Source organism: Lissotriton vulgaris, chromosome 6, assembly GCF_964263255.1.
Source record: "Lissotriton vulgaris chromosome 6, aLisVul1.2, whole genome shotgun sequence".
In the NCBI taxonomy this organism is placed as follows: Eukaryota; Metazoa; Chordata; class Amphibia; order Caudata; family Salamandridae; genus Lissotriton; species Lissotriton vulgaris.
The window spans coordinates 1,301,801,102-1,301,822,494 of NC_141694.1; the positions used below are offsets into that span (position 1 = coordinate 1,301,801,102).

The 21,393-nt window shown below is 43.1% G+C and overlaps 1 protein-coding gene across 2 annotated transcripts in view; it reads left to right on the plus strand.

The window, feature by feature from the left end:
- The window catches only part of LOC147708819 (MFS-type transporter SLC18B1-like), an 886,944-nt gene that overhangs the window by 114,490 nt on the left and 751,061 nt on the right, over nt 1–21,393 (plus strand). For both annotated transcript variants that reach the window (XM_086925398.1, XM_086925399.1), the window contains exon 4: nt 14,971–15,044. In XM_086925398.1, coding sequence (XP_086781524.1) covers nt 14,971–15,044 — 74 coding nt within the window. The remainder of the gene's footprint in view (nt 1–14,970; nt 15,045–21,393) is intronic.

Below are 21,393 nucleotides of genomic sequence, written 5' to 3' on the forward strand. Positions count from 1 at the left end.
TTTTCAATAGCGCTGTGTGTCATTTGTTATTGGGGCTTTAGTTTCAAGTTTAGCTGTCATATGCATGACTAACAGAAAATCGTTCTCACTAGACTGGAGCGAGCCATTTTTTTACGTGCTTGATTATTTTTTAAATGATACAACGTTTGACAATGCGTGCTGCCCTTAACTTTTCATTAGGAGTATTGATTATTGCCATGCGCCTCTGTACCTTGTTAACGCACTTGTGCCAACTCCCACTAGAGCTATTCTAATCTTTTCAAACCTATTTTCTCGATGGGGAGCGAGTCCCAATATGCCCACTTACCCTTTATACCTTTGATTTTCAGACTGGTTTATTTATAGTTTGTGGCCACAAATGTAATACTACTGTGGCTTGTTAGATTTACTTTGTTTATATAGAAACCCTTAGTTATCTAGCATAATTCACAGATGGGAATGTAACCCTTCTGTAAACTTTGTAGTCAGCAACGGTTATACTATTTTCAAAGTTGCCATTTTTTAATTACTACCTGAAGTTCCTCTTAGGAATGACATGTTATTAAAACCACTGGGACTTCTCCGGTGCCAAATGATCATCATAGGGCAGCACAAATCTGAGGCACTACTCGTGATTTGGTTACGTCTCAGAAACATTGCTCTGACATTTCGTCTTCACTTTTAGGTTTACTCTACGAGAATCCCCTTCCTACCCAAGAGCTTCTTTAATTTTTAAACAGGTACGTCTAATGGACTGTTTCCCAATTTTCTGATTGCAATTATGGGAACAGTTACACTGACATACCCTTAAACTTTGTCTTTTAGAAGTGACAATTCTCGATGCAATATTGACTACGTTTGAATGAATTCTTTCATCCCCAAATAATCTTATTTGGTAAGCCAACATCCGAAGATTCTTACTTTATATTCACTTAGCACTGGGCCTGGTGTTTTCCTACTTACGGGTGATTCACTGATCCTTATGGATGCTGTGAGCAATTCTTTTTCCATGCTTTTAATCTCTGCTCATGACACACGTTTTGTCATTATTTCTCACCTAACAACCACTTTTCTTTGAATGTCGTCTTGATCGTCGTCTTTGCTTCTTTCATTTTTTCTGCTGTTCACAACAGCAGCTTTTTCCCCCTCCACATTGGTCTTGCTTCACTCTATTTATTTCTATTGTCTTTTTCTCCCTTCGTCTTTTTGGTGTTTCTCTGTGAAATTCTCGCTGTTGACAGTTGTGACATGTATCTGGTGACATATACATGTAGTCATTGTTAATATATTAAAGTTGGCTTAATTTGTATGCCATTACAGCCCTGAAGAAGACCATGTTTGGGTGAAACACGTTGGCTGGTTTCATCATCTGCATACTGAAAATAAAAGACCAATAACAGCACTTGAATATGTCGTCAAATTGAATGTTTACATATTGCTCTTGTTATATGTTGCCTCTCATCTAACTAGCTTGTGATATTTTTTTGTGGTCTACAAGCAGCAGGCCACTTGAGGTGGGCAATATACTGTCACTAGTCCTGGTGGTGCAGTCTCCTTGGACCCAGGTGCTTGGTGCTACCTAAATCCAATTTTTCAGGTGGGGTTGGTTTTGTCACTGGGGGCTGGTTTTGCAGCGGTGCTGCAATATCGGCCCCCAGTGACAAAAGCTGAGTGCTTCACACTTGTATCTGCCCCTCCTTCTCCTCCACTCCCGGAGCTGGTCCGACCAAACTGCCAGGGCTGCTTTGGGTTCCCGGCCCTGCTAGGAAGACATAGGCATGGAATGCTCAGAGCAAGACTGGGTGACCATATTCATGCATGCGCTTAACGAATCAAAGAACTCAAGGCTGAAGTTAATTCTGTTTATTTACATTGCTCGTACTAACGTCAAACCAGCCAGATAGCATACAATATTCCTTCCTGTTACAGGAGATTGACCGACATGTGGGACCGGATGCTTCTTTGTATTTTATTGTGTGAAGGCTATTAGCCCCTTATTCCATGTGGAGTGGGTGATTTAGTTCAGAAAAGGATAGGGAAAAGGATAGGGAAGTGTTGACTAGGCACACCACAAGCAAATTTGTTTGGCCTCATGCTTGCTTTATAGACTTGACCGTGTTATTCGAGCAGAGGGGTACTGCTCTTTGCTGGAAATCTCCTTGAGCTCTTCAGGTTTCAGGCTGGAGATCTCATGTTCACAAGTGGGCCCTGACGAAGGAACTGCTCTTCGTTGCTCTGACTTATGAAGCAAGAAAGGAGGGTAATGTAATGGAAGGAGACACAATCTAATGCAATGAGACGCAGTGCTGCTTATATTGAGCTAAATTGGCATAATATACTGATCATTCTTACATATGCGACCATAACCTTACTCACTTTTTCCAGGGTGAATGTAATGTGAAAAGTGCCCAGTACTGTGGAAATGTGTTGTGCACCTTTTTGGTATTGCTGCCTCTTTTGCCATTGCATTAATGATATGAAATCTGCCTGCTGACCAGTTTATTGTTTTACTTAGTTTGAAGATGTGGTTCTTGACAGTATATGAGATAACTGTGCCACATAACTGCTTAGAATTATTGCTATTTGTGGGTACTCACCACAGCCCTTATATCTATATCACTTATGCACAAGGATTCCAACTCTGTTGAAAATTAAAGAAAACAAATTGTCAGGCCTTATCTCGAAGTGAGTTTTGCACCCGGACTCATCTTACATGTTTGCATGATGTCATTGTACCATTTGAGTAGTTGGAGAAGGGTATGAATGAATGAATGAATGAAATGTATCTTATCATGTGCAAACTTAGCCCGCATGGGCGTCAAGGCGCCTACTTCAAATAATACAGCTCGCCAAATCAGACAGCAATCTCTCATAGGTAGGCTCTAACGAAGAACCAGGTTTTAAGAGCCTTTTTAAACAGATCAATTGAGGGTAGGGTTTTAATCTCAATTGGGAGGGAGATCCAGAGCTGAGGAGCGGCTACAGAAAAAGCCCTTGCTCCCCATCTGGCCAGCCTAGTGCGGGGCACTACGAGTTGAGAAAGGCTGGCCGATCGAAGGCATCTTGTTGGAACATAGCGGGTGAGCAAGGTACCAAGTGCATCATCGGGGCCCGCCATCAGTGCTCTCTAAGTCATACATAAGATCTTAAAAGAGATTCTATGCTGGACAGGAAGCCAATGGAGGTCTTTTCTAGCAGTCGTGGCCGATGATGCCATAGGAAGTGCCAGAACAAAGCGTGCTGCAGCGTTCTGCACGATTTGCAATCGATGTATAAGGCCCTTGTTGAGCTCTACATACAAAGAGTTGCAGTAATCGATTCTGGAACCAAGTAGAGCGACTGCAATCTGTTTGCGCGCCTGAAGGGAAAGGTAGTTGCGGATTCTATTTAGGATCCTAATGACACCCCAGCACGTAGCCACAGTCCTGTTCACTTGGAGAGTCATAGAGAGTGAGGTGTCGAAGACAACACCCAGATTTCTGGCTGATTGGGAGGGAGTGGGGCAGGTGCCAAGAGATAAAGGCCACCACTTGCTCAACCAAACATCTTGGTCTTTCCCGAAGACCAAGACCTCTGTTTTATCGCCATTTAGCTTAAGGGAGTTGATGATCATCCACTCTGCCACATGCTGCATGCATGACCCAAAGCTAGAGGCAGATGTACGAACAGAGGAGTGAGCCAGAGATACCATGATCTGGGTGTCGTCTGTGTGAGACACCACCTCCATCCCCTGTGATCTTACTAGTCTAGCAAGGGGGGCCACGTAGATATTAAACAGGGTCGGACTCAAGGCCGACCCCTGTGGCACCCCGCATTGCAATGACTTGGCTGGGGAGAGAAAATTTCCAAGCATAACTCTCTGTTCTCTCCCATGGAGAAAGGAGTCAAGAAGACTTAGGGCCTGCCCAGTGACCCCTGCCTCCCTAAGCCGAGATGTTAGAATGGTGGGAGACAGGGTATCAAAAGCGGCTGTAAGATCCAATAGGACCAGAACTGTGGTTTGGCCACTATCAACTTTGCGCCGAATATTATCTACCACAACAGTGAGAGCGGATTCAGTACTATGATACTTTCTGAATCCGTGCTGCGTGTTATCAAGGTACTCACTGGACTCAAGGAAGGTGGAGAGATGAGTGTTGAGGTGTGCTTCTAGTATTTTTGCCGGGCAGGGAGCAACGATATAGGCCTAACATTTTTAAGAAGACCAGGATCTAAGGACGGTTTTTTAAGAAGTGGCTTCACTATAGCCTTTTTCCATACTGATGGAAAAGAACCCTGAACAATGGCCATATTCATAACTTCCAGCATAGGCGGAAGAATGCTGTTTCTACATTCTTTAAGTTTTTTAAGAGGTAGAGGATCCATGGGAGATGAAGATTTAGTCCTGTCAAGTAAAAGGTTCAGCCCTTCCAGAGAAAGTAATGGAAACTGCGTGAATGATTCGGATGGGCCTTCACCCCAAGTATCCAGACTGGCTATAGCAGGAGGGACATCACTATCCAGAGAGTGACATTGGGCTTCTAGGGAGACATGAATGTCCGAGATTTTACTGTGAAAAAAGTCCGAGATATCATTGCAGAGATCCTGAGAGCTAACCACTGGATCAGGTAATTGCGAGAGCATAATGAGTCAGCGATTTTAAGAAGTTCCCTAGATGAGGTAAGGGAGCCTGTGAGGTTGGAGAAATACTCCTGCTTTTCCATTACAACTCTCCGTTTATATTCTCGCAAAGCGGACTTACGGACCTCCCTATCCTTCGAGTCCCATGATTTCCTCCAACTTCTCTCACTGCTCCTGCACCCCTGTATTTGAGATTTGTTCCAGAAATTGTTGTTCACTGTGCATTCTTTCCTTTGTCTAGTAGTATGGTTAGTCACTTGTTCAATTGCAGTGTTTTCAATGCCATTCGGGTGAAGAATTTCAGGTGGAAAGAGAAATTCAGCTATGGTGTTTTCTGGTGTAGATGGCTTTGCATGTCAAGTCATTCAAGTAAAGTTACCAAATCTTGAGTATTTGGAAAGTTAGATAGTGCTGAAATGAGCAGAAGTGTAGGTGGAGAGCATTCCAATGTTTTGCCGCTTCTACTCCAAAGCAGATGCCCCTGTTTCATTTGCTTTCTCTCCATGTGGTTTGGTAGGTATAGTGGCAACTTGTCTTTGATGAATTAAGGTCAATTGCCATGACAGACTTTATATGTGATACAGAGAGCTTTGAGCATCACACACAGGGAGTCTGTCAATGTACGGATCTAAAGACGTTTTTCATGTTGTACCTCGGATAGATGTGTGATAATGGTTGGACTGGTCCAGTAGACATTTAAACAGTGAGGTGGCATTCTCCTGCTATGATGAGATAGGTCTGAATATGGCATTTAACCCTTGAGAAGAGACAGGTAATAGGTAAGAGACTTAGGCCCAGATGTAGGTAAAATAGATTTACCGATTTTTCGGTAATTAAAAATCGGTAAATCTAAGGGGTGGATATGTAGGAACATCCAGATGTTCCTTTTACCGAATCGGTAAATATCTGTATTTACCGATTCGGTAAATACCGACCGGTAATGCCCCATTCATTCCTATGGGCTTTGAAGCCCATAGGAATGAATGGGGCATTACCGGTCGGTATTTACCGAATCGGTAAATACAGATTTTGACAAGGGTGCAGGGGGTGTCACTTTGACACCCTCTAGCACCCCCAAAAAAGATTCGGGGGCCATGTGGCAGGCATACCTGCCCTAAGGGCAGGTCTGCCTGTCATATGGCACAGGTGTGCATGCACACATGTGCATGCACACCGGAATCGGTATTTTACCATGAAGTTGGACTTCATGGTAAAATACCGATTCTGTAAGGCTTGTGAGACTCAGAAGAGTCCCACCTACATCTCATTGTTACCGAATCGGTAAAAATACCGATTCGGTATTTTACAGATTCGGTAAATTTACCGATCGGTAAATTTACAGAATCTGTAAAATATGTGGCCCTACATACCATTTTGTGAATCTCGGTCGGTAACGGCCGAAAATACCGATATTCGGCCGTTACCGACCGACCTACATCTGGCCCTAAGTTATTAGGAAGTTGTTTTTTGAGTGGAATAGAAGACACACTTCTGAGGTGCTGGATTGATCAGGGGTTCTATCGTAGGTAATTTCCATGGTTGTACGTTTTAATTAATTTTATTTACAGTAATTATCAGTCCTAAAGTTGGGAATGCTTGTGGAAGCACTCTTTTGACTGGTAAAGTATGATAGCATAGCTCAGGGGTCTCAAAACCTTTCTTTAAAAAGATCTACATATGTTCAAAGAAAATTGTCTTGAGCCACTAATATTATTAGTGTTGTGATAGTGGCCGCATCTTGCAAGATTACAATAGTGGCCACTCCATGCATGATAACCAGCGGTGATCACCTCTGTTCAACAGGCAGGGTTACCAGCAGTAACGTTGAATTTATTTTTTCAATTTGGCATGCCTCTGTTTGGGTAATACATTATAGCCAAAGCTGGAATGCCCCTGGCACCAAGGTAATAATAATAGTAATATTAAGTCATTTACCACTCAAATATCAGCATCAAAGATATTTTGGATATCATTTTTTTGCCAAACTTCATGTTGCAATTTCTGGAAAATACACACATTTTCAGTGCACACTCATGTTTTATATTTTTGGGCTACAGAAATAAATGTAACTAAACTAAAGCATCTAATTTATGGCTAGGCTGAATACTGGAGAGGTACTTCAAGGAAGATGGAAAGCTAACAGGAGTTGTCTAAATGCTGGTTGGAAAAGCCTAACATAGCTGTAGCCTCTCAAACCATAGAAGCAAATCGTGCAATACGCTGCATCATCTAGGAATTGAACAGTTCTGAGAAGGGTTATGAAGAATTTGTCAGAATTGGTACTTGTGATTAGTTTGTGAGGAACAAAGTAACCCATTTATGTGTGGGCGTTAAGCCTTGAGAATATTTCTTAGTGGTGCTCAGTGAGGAATTCTAGGATAGGGAGGAGAAGTGCATTAGTTGCTTTACTAGAGGTTATGGCCTTTAGGTCAACATATCCCGGCATAAGCACTAATTTATCTGCAGATCAAGCAGCAGCCACCTTGTGCATGATTTGATGGTGTATTTGTTTCTAGGTGGATAGTCTATTGTTTTACTGTGTAAGGTATGCTGGATACGGATTTCTAGATTGCCGTCTAGTTTGGGCAATAGCAGGGTTTCATTTGGCAGCTTTAAATAGATCTATTACTGTGTCTGTTTGCTGGGAGATGATAAATAGGGAGCAGAAGATATTGAAATGGAGGTATAGATGAGAATATTCTTGAAAAAGTCCGGACAGCATGGTCCAGAGTGGACATTGCCCTTCTTCTGGTCTTGACTGAATTGTTTAGAGGTAGCAGAGTGATGGTTTTGAGGTGGATGCGAATTGGGATTGTTAAAACTCTTGAAATGGGGTTAGTGAAATTCCTTGGCAATGTGGTTGTTGAACATGGGTTGGCAACATGTAGGTGGATCGTTTAGCTTTTGGTGAGGAAGTGCTGTGCAAGTTTGGTTTATTGCCCTTATGAAGAGAATATGTTTGCGTAATGAAAAGTGGGCCTGTGTAGGATGAACACAGATGTGGTTTTCAAGGAACAAAGTGATAACCTCTAGTTACATGCAATAGGGAAATATAGGGACTGGTTAGGATGGCAGTCGGACCAGCTTCCATGGTCCTGTCAGAGGTGGTCCAACCAATGCGGTCTTGTCAGAAACGGTTGGTCTGACCACCGGATTGCGATGCATGCCTCCTCTATTCCTACCAACCACTGAAAGACAGTCAACTCCGACAGCCTTTCTCCGACCGCCAAGATGGCAGTCAGAGAAAAAGATCACTCATAGGGCAGTACAGGGATCTCCTACCCCTGACCGCATTACGATGTGGGTTTATGATGACCCGACCGTGGTGGTCCGACAGCCTGCCTCGAGTCATCGGAAACAATGAATTTGGAGTGCATACTCACCCAAATCAGCTTCTCCCTGACAGTCTCCTGCATGGATATCTTTCTCCAGGCCCCCCTACACTGCGGAAGCTGAACCCTGAATGGATGCCGGAATGCAGGTAAGTCCATAGGTGGCATGTGTCTACATTGACTGGACTGAGTACAGGTCATCACACTCCAGCAATGGGGCACTTAGTGCACAAGGCATATCCCCACATATCCCCATATGTCTTGCATATGTGTCTATAGCACATGATTCCTGTGATTTTACACCCACTTGCAGCAACATATTCGAGGGCATGTGCACCGCCATGGATGAGATCGCCGCTGTAGCAGCGGTTGCATTATAATATGGTGGGGGGAACTTCTCAGCCTCAGCTGTTGGAACCCAACCGGGGCAGTCAAAGTGTCGATCTAACTGGCATCGTAATCAGGCACTATTAGTATGAATGCTAATAGTTAATTAGGTTGTAATGCAGGGATTCAAAACTACTGACAGAAAAGTACCTGTGGGGACAAGCAGGGAGTGATTTGAAAAGAACTAAGAAAAGTTCTAAGTTCCTCGAAAGGGCAGACTCATGTTTTTTTTATGAGGCAAGCCAAAAAAGATTCTGCCCCCAGAACTACTCTATATAATAGTCCCTAATTAGCTCGGTCACTGTGAAGATGTCGGACTAAATTAGGAGCAATGGAGATTTAATCAGGCTCAGATAATCATTGCCTAATGCAATAACCTTTATGAACAGCTCAGTTGTGATAAGTTGAAGAAAAGTGTTTGAATATGGCATTTAACCCTTGAGAAGAGACAGGTAATAGGTAAGAGACTTAGGCCCAGATGTAGGTAAAATAGATTTACCGATTTTTCGGTAATTAAAAATCGGTAAATCTAAGGGGTGGATATGTAGGAACATCCAGATGTTCCTTTTACCGAATCGGTAAATATCTGTATTTACCGATTCGGTAAATACCGACCGGTAATGCCCCATTCATTCCTATGGGCTTTGAAGCCCATAGGAATGAATGGGGCATTACCGGTCGGTATTTACCGAATCGGTAAATACAGATTTTGACAAGGGTGCAGGGGGTGTCACTTTGACACCCTCTAGCACCCCCAAAAAAGATTCGGGGGCCATGTGGCAGGCATACCTGCCCTAAGGGCAGGTCTGCCTGTCATATGGCACAGGTGTGCATGCACACATGTGCATGCACACCGGAATCAGTATTTTACCATGAAGTTGGACTTCATGGTAAAATACCGATTCTGTAAGGCTTGTGAGACTCAGAAGAGTCCCACCTACATCTCATTGTTACCGAATCGGTAAAAATACCGATTCGGTATTTTACAGATTCGGTAAATTTACCGATCGGTAAATTTACAGAATCTGTAAAATATGTGGCCCTACATACCATTTTGTGAATCTCGGTCGGTAACGGCTGAAAATACCGATATTCGGCCGTTACCGACCGACCTACATCCGGCCCTAAGATATTAGGAAGTTGTTTTTTGAGTGGAATAGAAGACACACTTCTGAGGTGCTGGATTGATCAGGGGTTCTATCGTAGGTAATTTCCATGGTTGTACGTTTTAATTAATTTTATTTACAGTAATTATCAGTCCTAAAGTTGGGAATGCTTGTGGAAGCACTCTTTTGACTGGTAAAGTATGATAGCATAGCTCAGGGGTCTCAAAACCTTTCTTTAAAAAGATCTACATATGTTCAAAGAAAATTGTCTTGAGCCACTAATATTATTAGTGTTGTGATAGTGGCCGCATCTTGCAAGATTACAATAGTGGCCACTCCATGCATGATAACCAGCGGTGATCACCTCTGTTCAACAGGCAGGGTTACCAGCAGTAACGTTGAATTTATTTTTTCAATTTGGCATGCCTCTGTTTGGGTAATACATTATAGCCAAAGCTGGAATGCCCCTGGCACCAAGGTAATAATAATAGTAATATTAAGTCATTTACCACTCAAATATCAGCTTCAAAGATATTTTGGATATCAATTTTTTGCCAAACTTCATGTTGCAATTTCTGGAAAAGACACACATTTTCAGTGCACACTCATGTTTTATATTTTTGGGCTACAGAAATAAATGTAACTAAACTAAAGCATCTAATTTATGGCTAGGCTGAATACTGGAGAGGTACTTCAAGGAAGATGGAAAGCTAACAGGAGTTGTCTAAATGCTAGTTGGAAAAGCCTAACATAGCTGTAGCCTCTCAAACCATAGAAGCAAATCGTGCAATACGCTGCATCATCTAGGAATTGAACAGTTCTGAGAAGGGTTATGAGGAATTTGTCAGAATTGGTACTTGTGATTAGTTTGTGAGGAACAAAGTAACCCATTTATGTGTGGGCGTTAAGCCTTGAGAATATTTCTTAGTGGTGCTCAGTGAGGAATTCTAGGATAGGGAGGAGAAGTGCATTAGTTGCTTTACTAGAGGTTATGGCCTTTAGGTCAACATATCCCGGCATAAGCACTAATTTATCTGCAGATCAAGCAGCAGCCACCTTGTGCATGATTTGATGGTGTATTTGTTTCTAGGTGGATAGTCTATTGTTTTACTGTGTAAGGTATGCTGGATACGGATTTCTAGATTGCCGTCTAGTTTGGGCAATAGCAGGGTTTCATTCTGGCAGCTTTAAATAGATCTATTACTGTGTCTGTTTGCTGGGAGATGATAAATAGGGAGCAGAAGATTTTGAAATGGAGGTATAGATGAGAATATTCTTGAAAAAGTCCGGACAGCATGGTCCAGAGTGGACATTGCCCTTCTTCTGGTCTTGACTGAATTGTTTAGAGGTAGCAGAGTGATGGTTTTGAGGTGGATGCGAATTGGGATTGTTAAAACTCTTGAAATGGGGTTAGTGAAATTCCTTGGCAATGTGGTTGTTGAACATGGGTTGGCAACATGTAGGTGGATCGTTTAGCTTTTGGTGAGGAAGTGCTGTGCAAGTTTGGTTTATTGCCCTTATGAAGAGAATATGTTTGCGTAATGAAAAGTGGGCCTTTGTAGGATGAACACAGATGTGGTTTTCAAGGAACAAAGTGATAACCTCTAGTTACATGCAATAGGGAAATATAGGGACTGGTTAGGATGGCAGTCGGACCAGCTTCCATGGTCCTGTCAGAGGTGGTCCAACCAATGCGGTCTTGTCAGAAACGGTTGGTCTGACCACCGGATTGCGATGCATGCCTCCTCTATTCCTACCAACCACTGAAAGACAGTCAACTCCGACAGCCTTTCTCCGACCGCCAAGATGGCAGTCAGAGAAAAAGATCACTCATAGGGCAGTACAGGGATCTCCTACCCCTGACCGCATTACGATGTGGGTTTATGATGACCCGACCGTGGTGGTCCGACAGCCTGCCTCGAGTCATCGGAAACAATGAATTTGGAGTGCATACTCACCCAAATCAGCTTCTCCCTGACAGTCTCCTGCATGGATATCTTTCTCCAGGCCCCCCTACACTGCGGAAGCTGAACCCTGAATGGATGCCGGAATGTAGGTAAGTCCATAGGTGGCATGTGTCTACATTGACTGGACTGAGTACAGGTCATCACACTCCAGCAATGGGGCACTTAGTGCACAAGGCATATCCCCACATATCCCCATATGTCTTGCATGTGTGTCTATAGCACATGATTCCTGTGATTTTACACCTTCTTGCAGCAACATATTCGAGGGCATGTGCACCGCCATGGATGAGATCGCCGCTGTAGCAGCGGTTGCATTATAATATGGTGGGGGGAACTTCTCAGCCTCAGCTGTTGGAACCCAACCGGGGCAGTCAAAGTGTCGATCTAACTGGCATCGTAATCAGGCACTATTAGTATGAATGCTAATAGTTAATTAGGTTGTAATGCAGGGATTCAAAACTACTGACAGAAAAGTACCTGTGGGGACAAGCAGGGAGTGATTTGGAAAGAACTAAGAAAAGTTCTAAGTTCCTCGAAAGGGCAGACTCATGTTTTTTTTATGAGGCAAGCCAAAAAAGATTCTGCCCCCCAGAACTACTCTATATAATAGTCCCTAATTAGCTCGGTCACTGTGAAGATGTCGGACTAAATTAGGAGCAATGGAGATTTAATCAGGCTCAGATAATCATTGCCTAATGCAATAACCTTTATGAACAGCTCAGTTGTGATAAGTTGAAGAAAGGTGTTTAGCAGGGTACCCCATCTAAGATTTAAGAGAGAGCAGAGGAGTTTAGGTTAGGGGCTGATACATTTCTTAATTACAATATAGTAATTTTGCAATGATATAGTGCAGAATTAAATTAATCTGGTACACCTTTATTAATCAAGTGATGTATTTTGGTGGTCTCTTCAGATGAGGAAAGTACAGAAGAAGTATACTGTCAGAGGTCTTAATTACAAGAGTCATTTGTGACAGGGTCACGAGAAAAATAGCAGGATCAATGGTTATGCTCTTTGGCTATCCATACTCAAACAGGCCCTAACAGGGAAGTCACCAAAGGCAGTCTATCCAATCTGGGCATAGTAGCAGGCTGGGTGCTTCAGGAGCAGAGTCAGAAGAAATTCAAGATGCTATGTTGGACTCGGACAGGGACCTTGCAAGTAGCTTTTACCGCTAGGGGCTGGAAAAATCTCACAGCAAAAACACATTCGCTATGGATGTAAGCATTTTGCAAGGGGCAGTCACCACTGGGGGTTTCAAAACCCACATTTTGTGGGTGCCTAGGAGGATAGTGTAGGGAGTAAACCAATGAGTGGGGGTGTCTCTCCTTTATAGGAGCAACAGGCAGGCACACCGGAGGATGGTTGAGCCATCAATGGGGTGCAAATCACTATATGGGGGACAAATAATCTGGGCTTAAAGGGAGCTGGAAGGCGGCAAAAGAAAAGAACCACTTAGGGTGGTAAAACCTCCATATAGAGGGAAGAAAGAGGCTGAAGGGGAGGAAGCCCACAGGGGTTTGATATCATGAGTGAAAAAAGGAAACTATCTGGGGTAGACCTGAGTGGAAGCACTGTTACAGAGGAAAAGAAAGAGACCACAGCGGAAGACTCTAAGACCACTGGTGAGCATGCAAAAGAAATTGTTATGCAAGACGGCTTGATGGGTGATGGAGCCTGCTAGTGGTATGCACCACAGTAGTCAAAACAGTCAAGCGGCGGCACGTGCACAACAAATTGAATGTGTGGGGAGGTTTACAATAGGAAAGCACCACTTGGGACTGTGAACTTCTCTTGGCAAGAAAAACAAATAAGCAGGTTGCAATGAAGGGATCAACCAGGGGGAAACACAGAGCAAGGAATCTACAAGGGGATGCTCTCCTTGTTTTTTGGGGGGGATAAATGGATTTGTATTAACTGTATATGAATATTCCCTGAATATTCCAGTTCTAGATGATTTGTGTTCAATTCACAAAGCCATTTAATAGAATGTGAAGTAGTACTACAGGAGTATTACTTTACATACTCCTAATACCTTTGTAAGATCCCCCACAAATGCACAAATTCCTTCAAACCGACACACACGTTGCAATCCCATTAGAATTTCAAAATAGGTGCCAGTGGCTGGACAGATAGGAAGCTGAAATAGTACCATAAGACATATAGGCCGTATTTGCTGCCTTAAAGTATTTAAGCCCCAGCCCTGGCACAAGCAGCAGATGTGTTTTCTTATTTTATTAGGTGAAGTTTCACAGAGTCCATGGAGCACTCTCCAGTCAATACAGATGCTGCACTCTTTTTTCCCAAGAACCATGAAAAGGAGCCCTGTTGTGATTCACATATTTTCTCTACGGATATTAGCACTAGCATGGAGAAGACACCCAAGTCCTATACATGACAACATTACCAAAAAGCACTTAGTGTGTGAAATCTCTCACAATGTGCAAAGCAACAGAGCCTGTAACACTTTTGGCAAGACTGCACAGTGACTAAAATACATATGAAATGTGAGAAGGCATATTGTAATGATGCATCATTAAATCTATGCATATCAGCAAAGGCATTCGTAAGTCAGGAATGATTTCGCTGACCAGTAACAGCTCTCCTTTCTAGGCACTATCAACACCTCACCCTTCTTTATTTTATTTGCGGTTTTTTATAGAGCGCATCAATCATCCCAAGGGATATCACGGCGCTAAGAGCTAGAGAAGCTACTGAGGTGAAATGCTGGAACTTATGGCTTGGTGAAGAGATACGTTTTGAGATTCCTTCTGAACTGAAGATAGTTGGAGGTGTGTCTTAGGTCGGGGGGAGCTCGTTCCATCTTTTGGCTGCTAGGTGGGAAAAGGAACGTCCACCTGTTCTGACCTTATAAATGCGTTTAGGCTTTGCTAATGCAGATTGGCAAGATCGCAAGTTTCTGTTAGGTCTGTAGAATTCGATCCTTCCTTGAAGTATCGAAGGGCCTGTTCCATGTAGAGTCTTGTGGGCATGGCTGAGTAATTTGAAGGCAGCCCTCTGACGCATCGGGAGCCATTATCATGTGATTTGCTGTAAAGCTAAAGGTCTTTAACCAGATCTAAACATTCTGCATCATACTCAAAAGGTTATAAATGTAATTGAGCCTGGATGTTGGCAGTACTCACTCAAATTGGCTGATTGTCCCTAGGCTGTAGTGCATTGAGGTGAGTCAGCGTACCTAGGGCACAGTCTAGTGCACTGGGTTTGCATCCCTAAAAATGTAATGCCGCACACTGAGTTAGTGCACTCAGATTTCACTGCATGTTATATATTATTTCCCCTATGATGCAGTTGAGTGACGTGGGCTCTTGCAGGTGCCATGTTGTTTGTTAGAATCTCTGTGAAGCAGTGCAGGGCAGTGATAGGAGGTAATGCTTCTAATCTGCAATGCAATGGGCTAAAGTCTCATAGGTGTAGTTCAGTGGGTTGGCAATTATTAGCAATAGCAAAGAAAGCAGATTTGATAAAAACACAACCTCAATATCTTCTTTTCTCCTGATTCTATGTTGGTGCTGGACCTGTGAGTATTAACGTTTACTGTGCTGTGCTTTTTTTCAGCTTGTGCAAATTGGAGCAAAGTTAATGCTTATAGCTGGAATATTTGCATCTGGAATTGCCACTATTCTATTTGGGTGAGTTTTTGTCTTATTAAGTGTTGCAGAATATATATGTAAACATATATATGCATGTATATTTATTGAAAGAACCATGGGTCAACTAATGTTATAGTTAGGTATTTCAAACAAATCACTGAAATTTGCGAGTTGTAATTCAGTGAGCTAATTATAGCAAGCGCTCCCGGAATGCATTGTTATTGACCTCACATATTGCATAACTCATGACATGTTAAATGATATAACTGATTAGAACGTTGGAATTTTGGAAGCTCCATTGAAAACAATGGAGAGCTTCGGGCTTATACTGGCTGGTATAAGCCCGGAGCTCCAACATTCCAAAGCTTCTTTGTGGTTGTGAACAAAGGTTTTAGGAAGCCTGGGGGGATTTCAATCCCCTCGCGCTCCCTGAAGCCTTTGTTTAATTTGTTAGAACATTCTGCCCTCTGGTGAATGTTCTAATGGCCTTATAGCCCTTTGTAGCAGGACTATACTGTCTATTAAAGTCCCGCTGCCTTGTTATAGTCCCTCACCTTTGGCTCGGGCCTTTAATAGCTGGTATAGCCCGCTACGGGGGGTATAAGGCTATATTACATCACTGATAGCACCTCAAATTACATCTTTGATTACATCACTGATTACATCATCCACATATGTGGCACTTAAACACTTTTCATACTGGAAGGTATCAAGGAGCTACACCTAGACCCAATATTCTACCACCTCCTTAGTGCTAGAGGTTGTAGCTAACCATGGGCGAATTTTGCGAATTCGCAATTCGCGAATTTGCACATTCACGAATTCGCAATCTGCAAAATCCGTGAACTTTCGTGAATTTGTGGATTTTTTCTTTTTTTTGTGTTTGCAAGGGTTTCCGCCAGTTCGCGAGGGTTTTGTACCAGTGCGCAAACGCGAACTTACTTGTCGGGTCGCAAAGGTCGCGACCATGTTGTTTCTATGTCTGGTTCATCACAGCACCCTCTATTTCACCACTGCCACCCTCTGGTTCACCCATGCCACCCCCTAGTACATCACTGCCACCCTCTGGTAGATCACTGTAGATTATGGGGGGATAAGCACACCTGTCCTGCTTCAACTGACATGAATTAATTTGGGGCTGATTAATGTGTCACTGAATTTGAGCTGGCACCTGCTTCCTTAGCTGTAAGTGCTTCCTGATTAACGATGAGCTTGAACTTTTGCACCTGCTAAGTGCTTTCAGTTTTGCAAAATTTGTTAGCACACCTGCCCTTCCTCAACTGACATGAATGAATTAGGGGTTGATTAATGTGTCACTGAATTTGAACTTCAAGTCTGGCACCTGCTTCCTTATCTTTAATTGCTTTCTGTTGCAGTGTAATTTTTTTTAACAGGACCTTTGTGGCATACTTGTAGCTATTCTCTGAGCCTGCTGTGAGGGTCAGAGCAGGGTCATAGACTAGTTGCAAGTAGGCAACTGAACTCTGGAGGGGGCCCTCAGGAAGCACTACAGGGAATGGTTACTAATGATGAGCTTGAACTTTTGCACCTGCTGAGTGCTTTCAGTTTTGCAAAAATCGTTTTTCTGCAATTTTGCGGGATTCGCGGGGTGCGAATTTGCACGAGATCAAATTCGGAAGCCGCAAATTCGTGCAAATATACGATTTGTTTTTTAGCGGCGTGTTAGTTTGTGTCGTTTTTTGCGTTTTCGCAAGCCGCTGGTAGAGCAACGACGCCAAGTTACCCTAGCGGTCGTACATGGGCGCGGCCATCTTGTTTGCGTGACGTATTTCCGTTTCCGGGCGCTATGTGTAATCTCGCAAAGTGTGCGGCTCGCTAGTACAAGTTCGCGTGTGATCACAGGGGAAATCTCGCGCGAACTTACCCACGCGGTCGTGAACGGGCGCGGCCATCTTGTTTTTCATTCATTGCTATGGTTCTGGGCATGCTTTCTGTATCCTCTCTCAATCTCTGCCATCCTTTGCTTGATTGAAGTTTTTTTTAATCTATTTTACTTTTTATCTATCCCTCTTTTATTCTAGCACTATATTTTTGTGTTTTCTGCTACTTTTGGTTAATTTTAAACTACTTTTTAAACTCTTTTCTTATCTTCTTACCTATTCTATTTCTTATTTATTATTTATCTTCCTTTCTGCCCAGACCATGGTAAAGGGAGCCAGGAAGCAGCCAGAGAAGGGGAAGGGTCCCGCTCCCGTGCCGGCGTTTGAGGGGGGAGCTAGTGATGCCACAGGAGATCTTCAGCGCGGAGGAAGTGGCCGCACTAGTGTTCTATGTACAGCGCCGCCTCCACAGGACCATCATGGCAGGCGGCAAGATCGCAAGCGGCCACGGGCTCCGGGAGCGCCGGAAGCGGTGGGAGAAGGTGTGCCAATCCATGTATTCTCACTCTCAGGTCTGGCGCACCTACAACCAGGCCACCCTCCGTTGGACGGATCTCCTGGACTGGGATCGCGACTTGCTCAACCTGCTCGGCATAGAGATCCCCGGGCTTGGTGAGTAGTAGTAGCTATTTCATCACTACTCTGTTTTCTCCTGCTCTGTGTGTTATTATATTGCAAATTTTTGTTTTTTACCAAGAGCAATAATGCTGCCGATTACATTGTAGGTAAATTATATTTCAAAATCGTCTGTGCATTTCAGGTGCACTGCTCTCCTTCTCAGTAGCGTTGCTACTATGCTTATTTGTTTTCGATTTTGTGTTCATTTCATTGGCCTGAGAAATTATGTATAAGTGTAGTTTACAGAACTGCGTAATGCTAGACACTAAGGGTCAGATTTGCAATTACCGGCGCATCCCTGCAAAGTAGCAGGGATGCACTAGTAATTGTGCACCAAGCCACCACCACCCATGGTGCGCCGTATTTACAATGCGGCGCACCATGGGCCCAAAACGTCACCGAAGCGTTACGCATCTGTGCCATAAAGGCGGCGCATTTCTGGAGTTGCGTCGAAACGATGGCGCAGCTCCAGCAATGCTCTGGGGTGCCCTATCCCCCCAATGCTGCGTCAAGCCGTACGTCTGCTTCAAGCAGGCACAGGGTTTGAGTGACGCATCATTGTCCTAAAAGTGACTGATTGAAATCCTGTAGATTTCCCTCAGCCACTTTTAGGATGCGTTCCTGCGCAGGAACGCCCTCCCTTGCACCGGAATGCTCCCTGATGGCGCAGGGCTTTACAACGTGAAATATCTCCCATATGTGTCACGTTGTTAATATACGCCGCACCATGGCGCCTCTTTTGTTCTGCCGCTGCGTCACAAACGTCACGCAACAACGGAGCAAAAGAGCCGCAAGGGGCTTGTAAATCTGCCCCTACAGACTCAAGTCCAGTCCTTCCTTTGTACACCTGGCAATAAGAAGAAATAGTGGTGGTGGATTGATAGTATTTTAATGACTGGTTAATGTATTAGGAAACTTTTTAGTGTTGTCACTGATCTACAATCACGATGGAGTTTGTCCGTCACTTCGCGTGCTGCGGACTGCTGCCTGCCAGTCCTAGGCGAACCTTTTTAGTAGTTTGTTTAGTGAGTTACATAACTTTCCAAGTCGACGGTCTGCAAATCAAGCAATACTAATATCGTAGTAGACCACATGAGATAGGTCAATATATCCCGTGGAATAGTTGTCTATTTGCTATTTCGTCAAAATATTTTGTTATTGTTCTTTTGAAATGTTTCATTTGGTTGACAACAATCATCCATGTTTTCGGGTCTTTCTTTCTTTCATGTTGTACATCAGGTCCCCCCAGGGGCAAGAGGACAGAGGAGGAGGGGGTATCGGCTGCTGCTGCTGTACAAGGCCAGGGTCGGTCAGGTGAGGGCTCCTTTGCTGGCCCCGGTAAGTTTTAATTTTAATATAGAGTACCTATTTTTTCCTAGCGTTCCTCATTCGATTTTTTTCTAAATCGTCTTTGATCTTCTTGTAGACTGTATCTAAATTCTTATCCTGCCTCTACTATGACTCCCTGTGGTATTACTAGATTATTCTTATTAGTCTGTCTGTGTAGCTAACTAAGATTGCACATTTGGCAAAAGGTGTTAAACGAAACTCCCATTCTAGTCAGCAATAGCTCTATGCACTGAATGCAGTCCTCTGGGATCGTCCATAATGTCTTTTCAAGTCTTCTAAATGTTTATGCTTTGACAATTACCAACAATAAAATGTGAATGATCACCAAGAAAGAATAAGATACTACATTACTTTTGGTTTGGATAGGAGGACAATCCATACTACTACTGTTGCAGGGACAAATCTGCACAAACAGAACTAAGGGCACTAAATAGTGCATTGTTTATCAATTATAATAGGCAAAGGTAGACTTTCCACATACCTCAGTGATATCAGACTTTGAAGAACCCCCAACCTCCTTACTGACTAGGTTAGTGTGGCAAAGTCTTTTAGCTCCCGAATTCATCGATGATTGATCTCCAATGATGATTATCCAACGCAGGACAAGAGTACGGAGTCAGAGTCCAGAAGTGTCAGAGGCACAGACGCATGCTTGCAAATTGCAAAACCATTTGCTCATTCACTCTTGACCAAAAACCACAGAGTCTATTTAAGTTTTAAAGCTTTATTAAAAGTAAAAGTATTTATTAAAATCAAGCTAGTCATAACACATAAACGGTTGATTAAAAATGGAAAAGTGCTTAGTGATTTATTTCACACATTTATTGTGGGCGAGCCGAGCCTTCGCCTGGTTTGAACTTTAATTTTTCATTTTGGTGCTGAATCGTTGGTCACTCCGTCCTAGTGATGATGATTTGTTCTTAGAAGTGAAGCTTCTGTCTGTTATGAGAAAAATGGTGCGTGTTAAAAAGCAAGCATTCATCAGTTGTGCCAAAAAGTGCAGCAAGACAACACCCTTCCCTGGAAAAAGGGACATTTTTACTTTAGAGTAGACAGTCACAAATTATTAGATTGGTTTCTGTATTCACATTTCTTCATTCCTAGACAAAATACTAGTTAGTGGTGTATGTCTATGACATCTAACATTCTTAAATGTACTTTGTAGGTGGAACATCTGGTGCTGGGCCCAGCGCGGAGGTGGAGGAGGACACTTCTGGGGAGGAGGCGTGCAAGTGCTGGAGGAAACTGCTGTGCGGGTTGCCACAGTTAGTAGCAGGCAGTGGTAAGCTCTTATATTCCTTACTTATTGAGATTGCAGACTGCAGAGTGTGATCTCTGCACGGGTGTAGTATATATGTTCCACAGTTAAGTTACTATACTGTTAAGCAGACTTTCAAATTTAGAACAAAGTTTTTATCAACCAGGAAGTAGACTCCTCTAAATTTACTTCAACTCAGCGGTGAATGTTTTTTTCGAGAATCCAAATCAGATCTGAGATGAACTTGATGGATGGGATGAACGAAAAGCGAAAGAAGGGTATAAGTAAGTGTGGAAGGACGAGCAAGTTAAAAGTAATGATGACTGACAAAGAAGAATGATACGTGCTTGATTGGTGCCCGAGGTGGCTGGGAAGGAATATGATGCATGGCTGGGTGAAGGATGAAGCAAGGATGGGTGGAAGGAGAACAGCCTGGGTAGGTGAAACAGAAGCTGTATGTGTGCGCAATATATGCTTTGGTTGAAATTCAAATGCAAGTCAAGCACGGATGTGTGGCTTGCGGTTTCCCAAATAAAATGAAAAGGTTGTTTTCCCGTGAGAAAACATAAGGTTTGTCCAGAGGAAAGACATGAAGAAGAATGATTGACATATAGTTTGAATAGATGGATGCCTGGATTATGGAATAACTGACTCTTAGATAGCATATGTGTATCTAGAGAGAGTAGATGGTCACTGGATGAACTAAGTGTTACTTTAAAGAGCATGCAACACCGCACCCGCACGTCCGTCCCAGTGTAGGAAAGGCAAGGAAAAGAAGTTGTCATTTTGTCCGAATACTACCATGAATAGTAGCAGTAGTTTGTATTGCAAGCACAGCATATATCCGGCTATTACGATGGCCACTCACTACCTCTGTTAATAAGTTTAGTAGAATTCGGTCATTCATATGTGGATGTATCACTGTTCACTCAATTAAAAGCAAAGCACCTAAAGTCATCCCATATGTAAGCAAATACATACCATGTGCAGTGCCAGATAATCAAATTATTTATCTTCTTCATTTTCCTTTTCTAGTATTCATTGGCACTGTAGGGTGACAAATAAATTAATTAAGCAGTAGCCCTTGTAACAGAGTATTCTCAGTGCCACCCGTAATAGAAAAGTAAGAGCATCACCACCTACATGTACTGGACTGGTACAGTAACGCAAGTCTGTCTCACTCATCATGACGGGCGTCTGTTTTTCTCGGGTGCAAGTTGACTGCGCTGGCATTATGCCGGCTTGCAGAAGTTAACATACC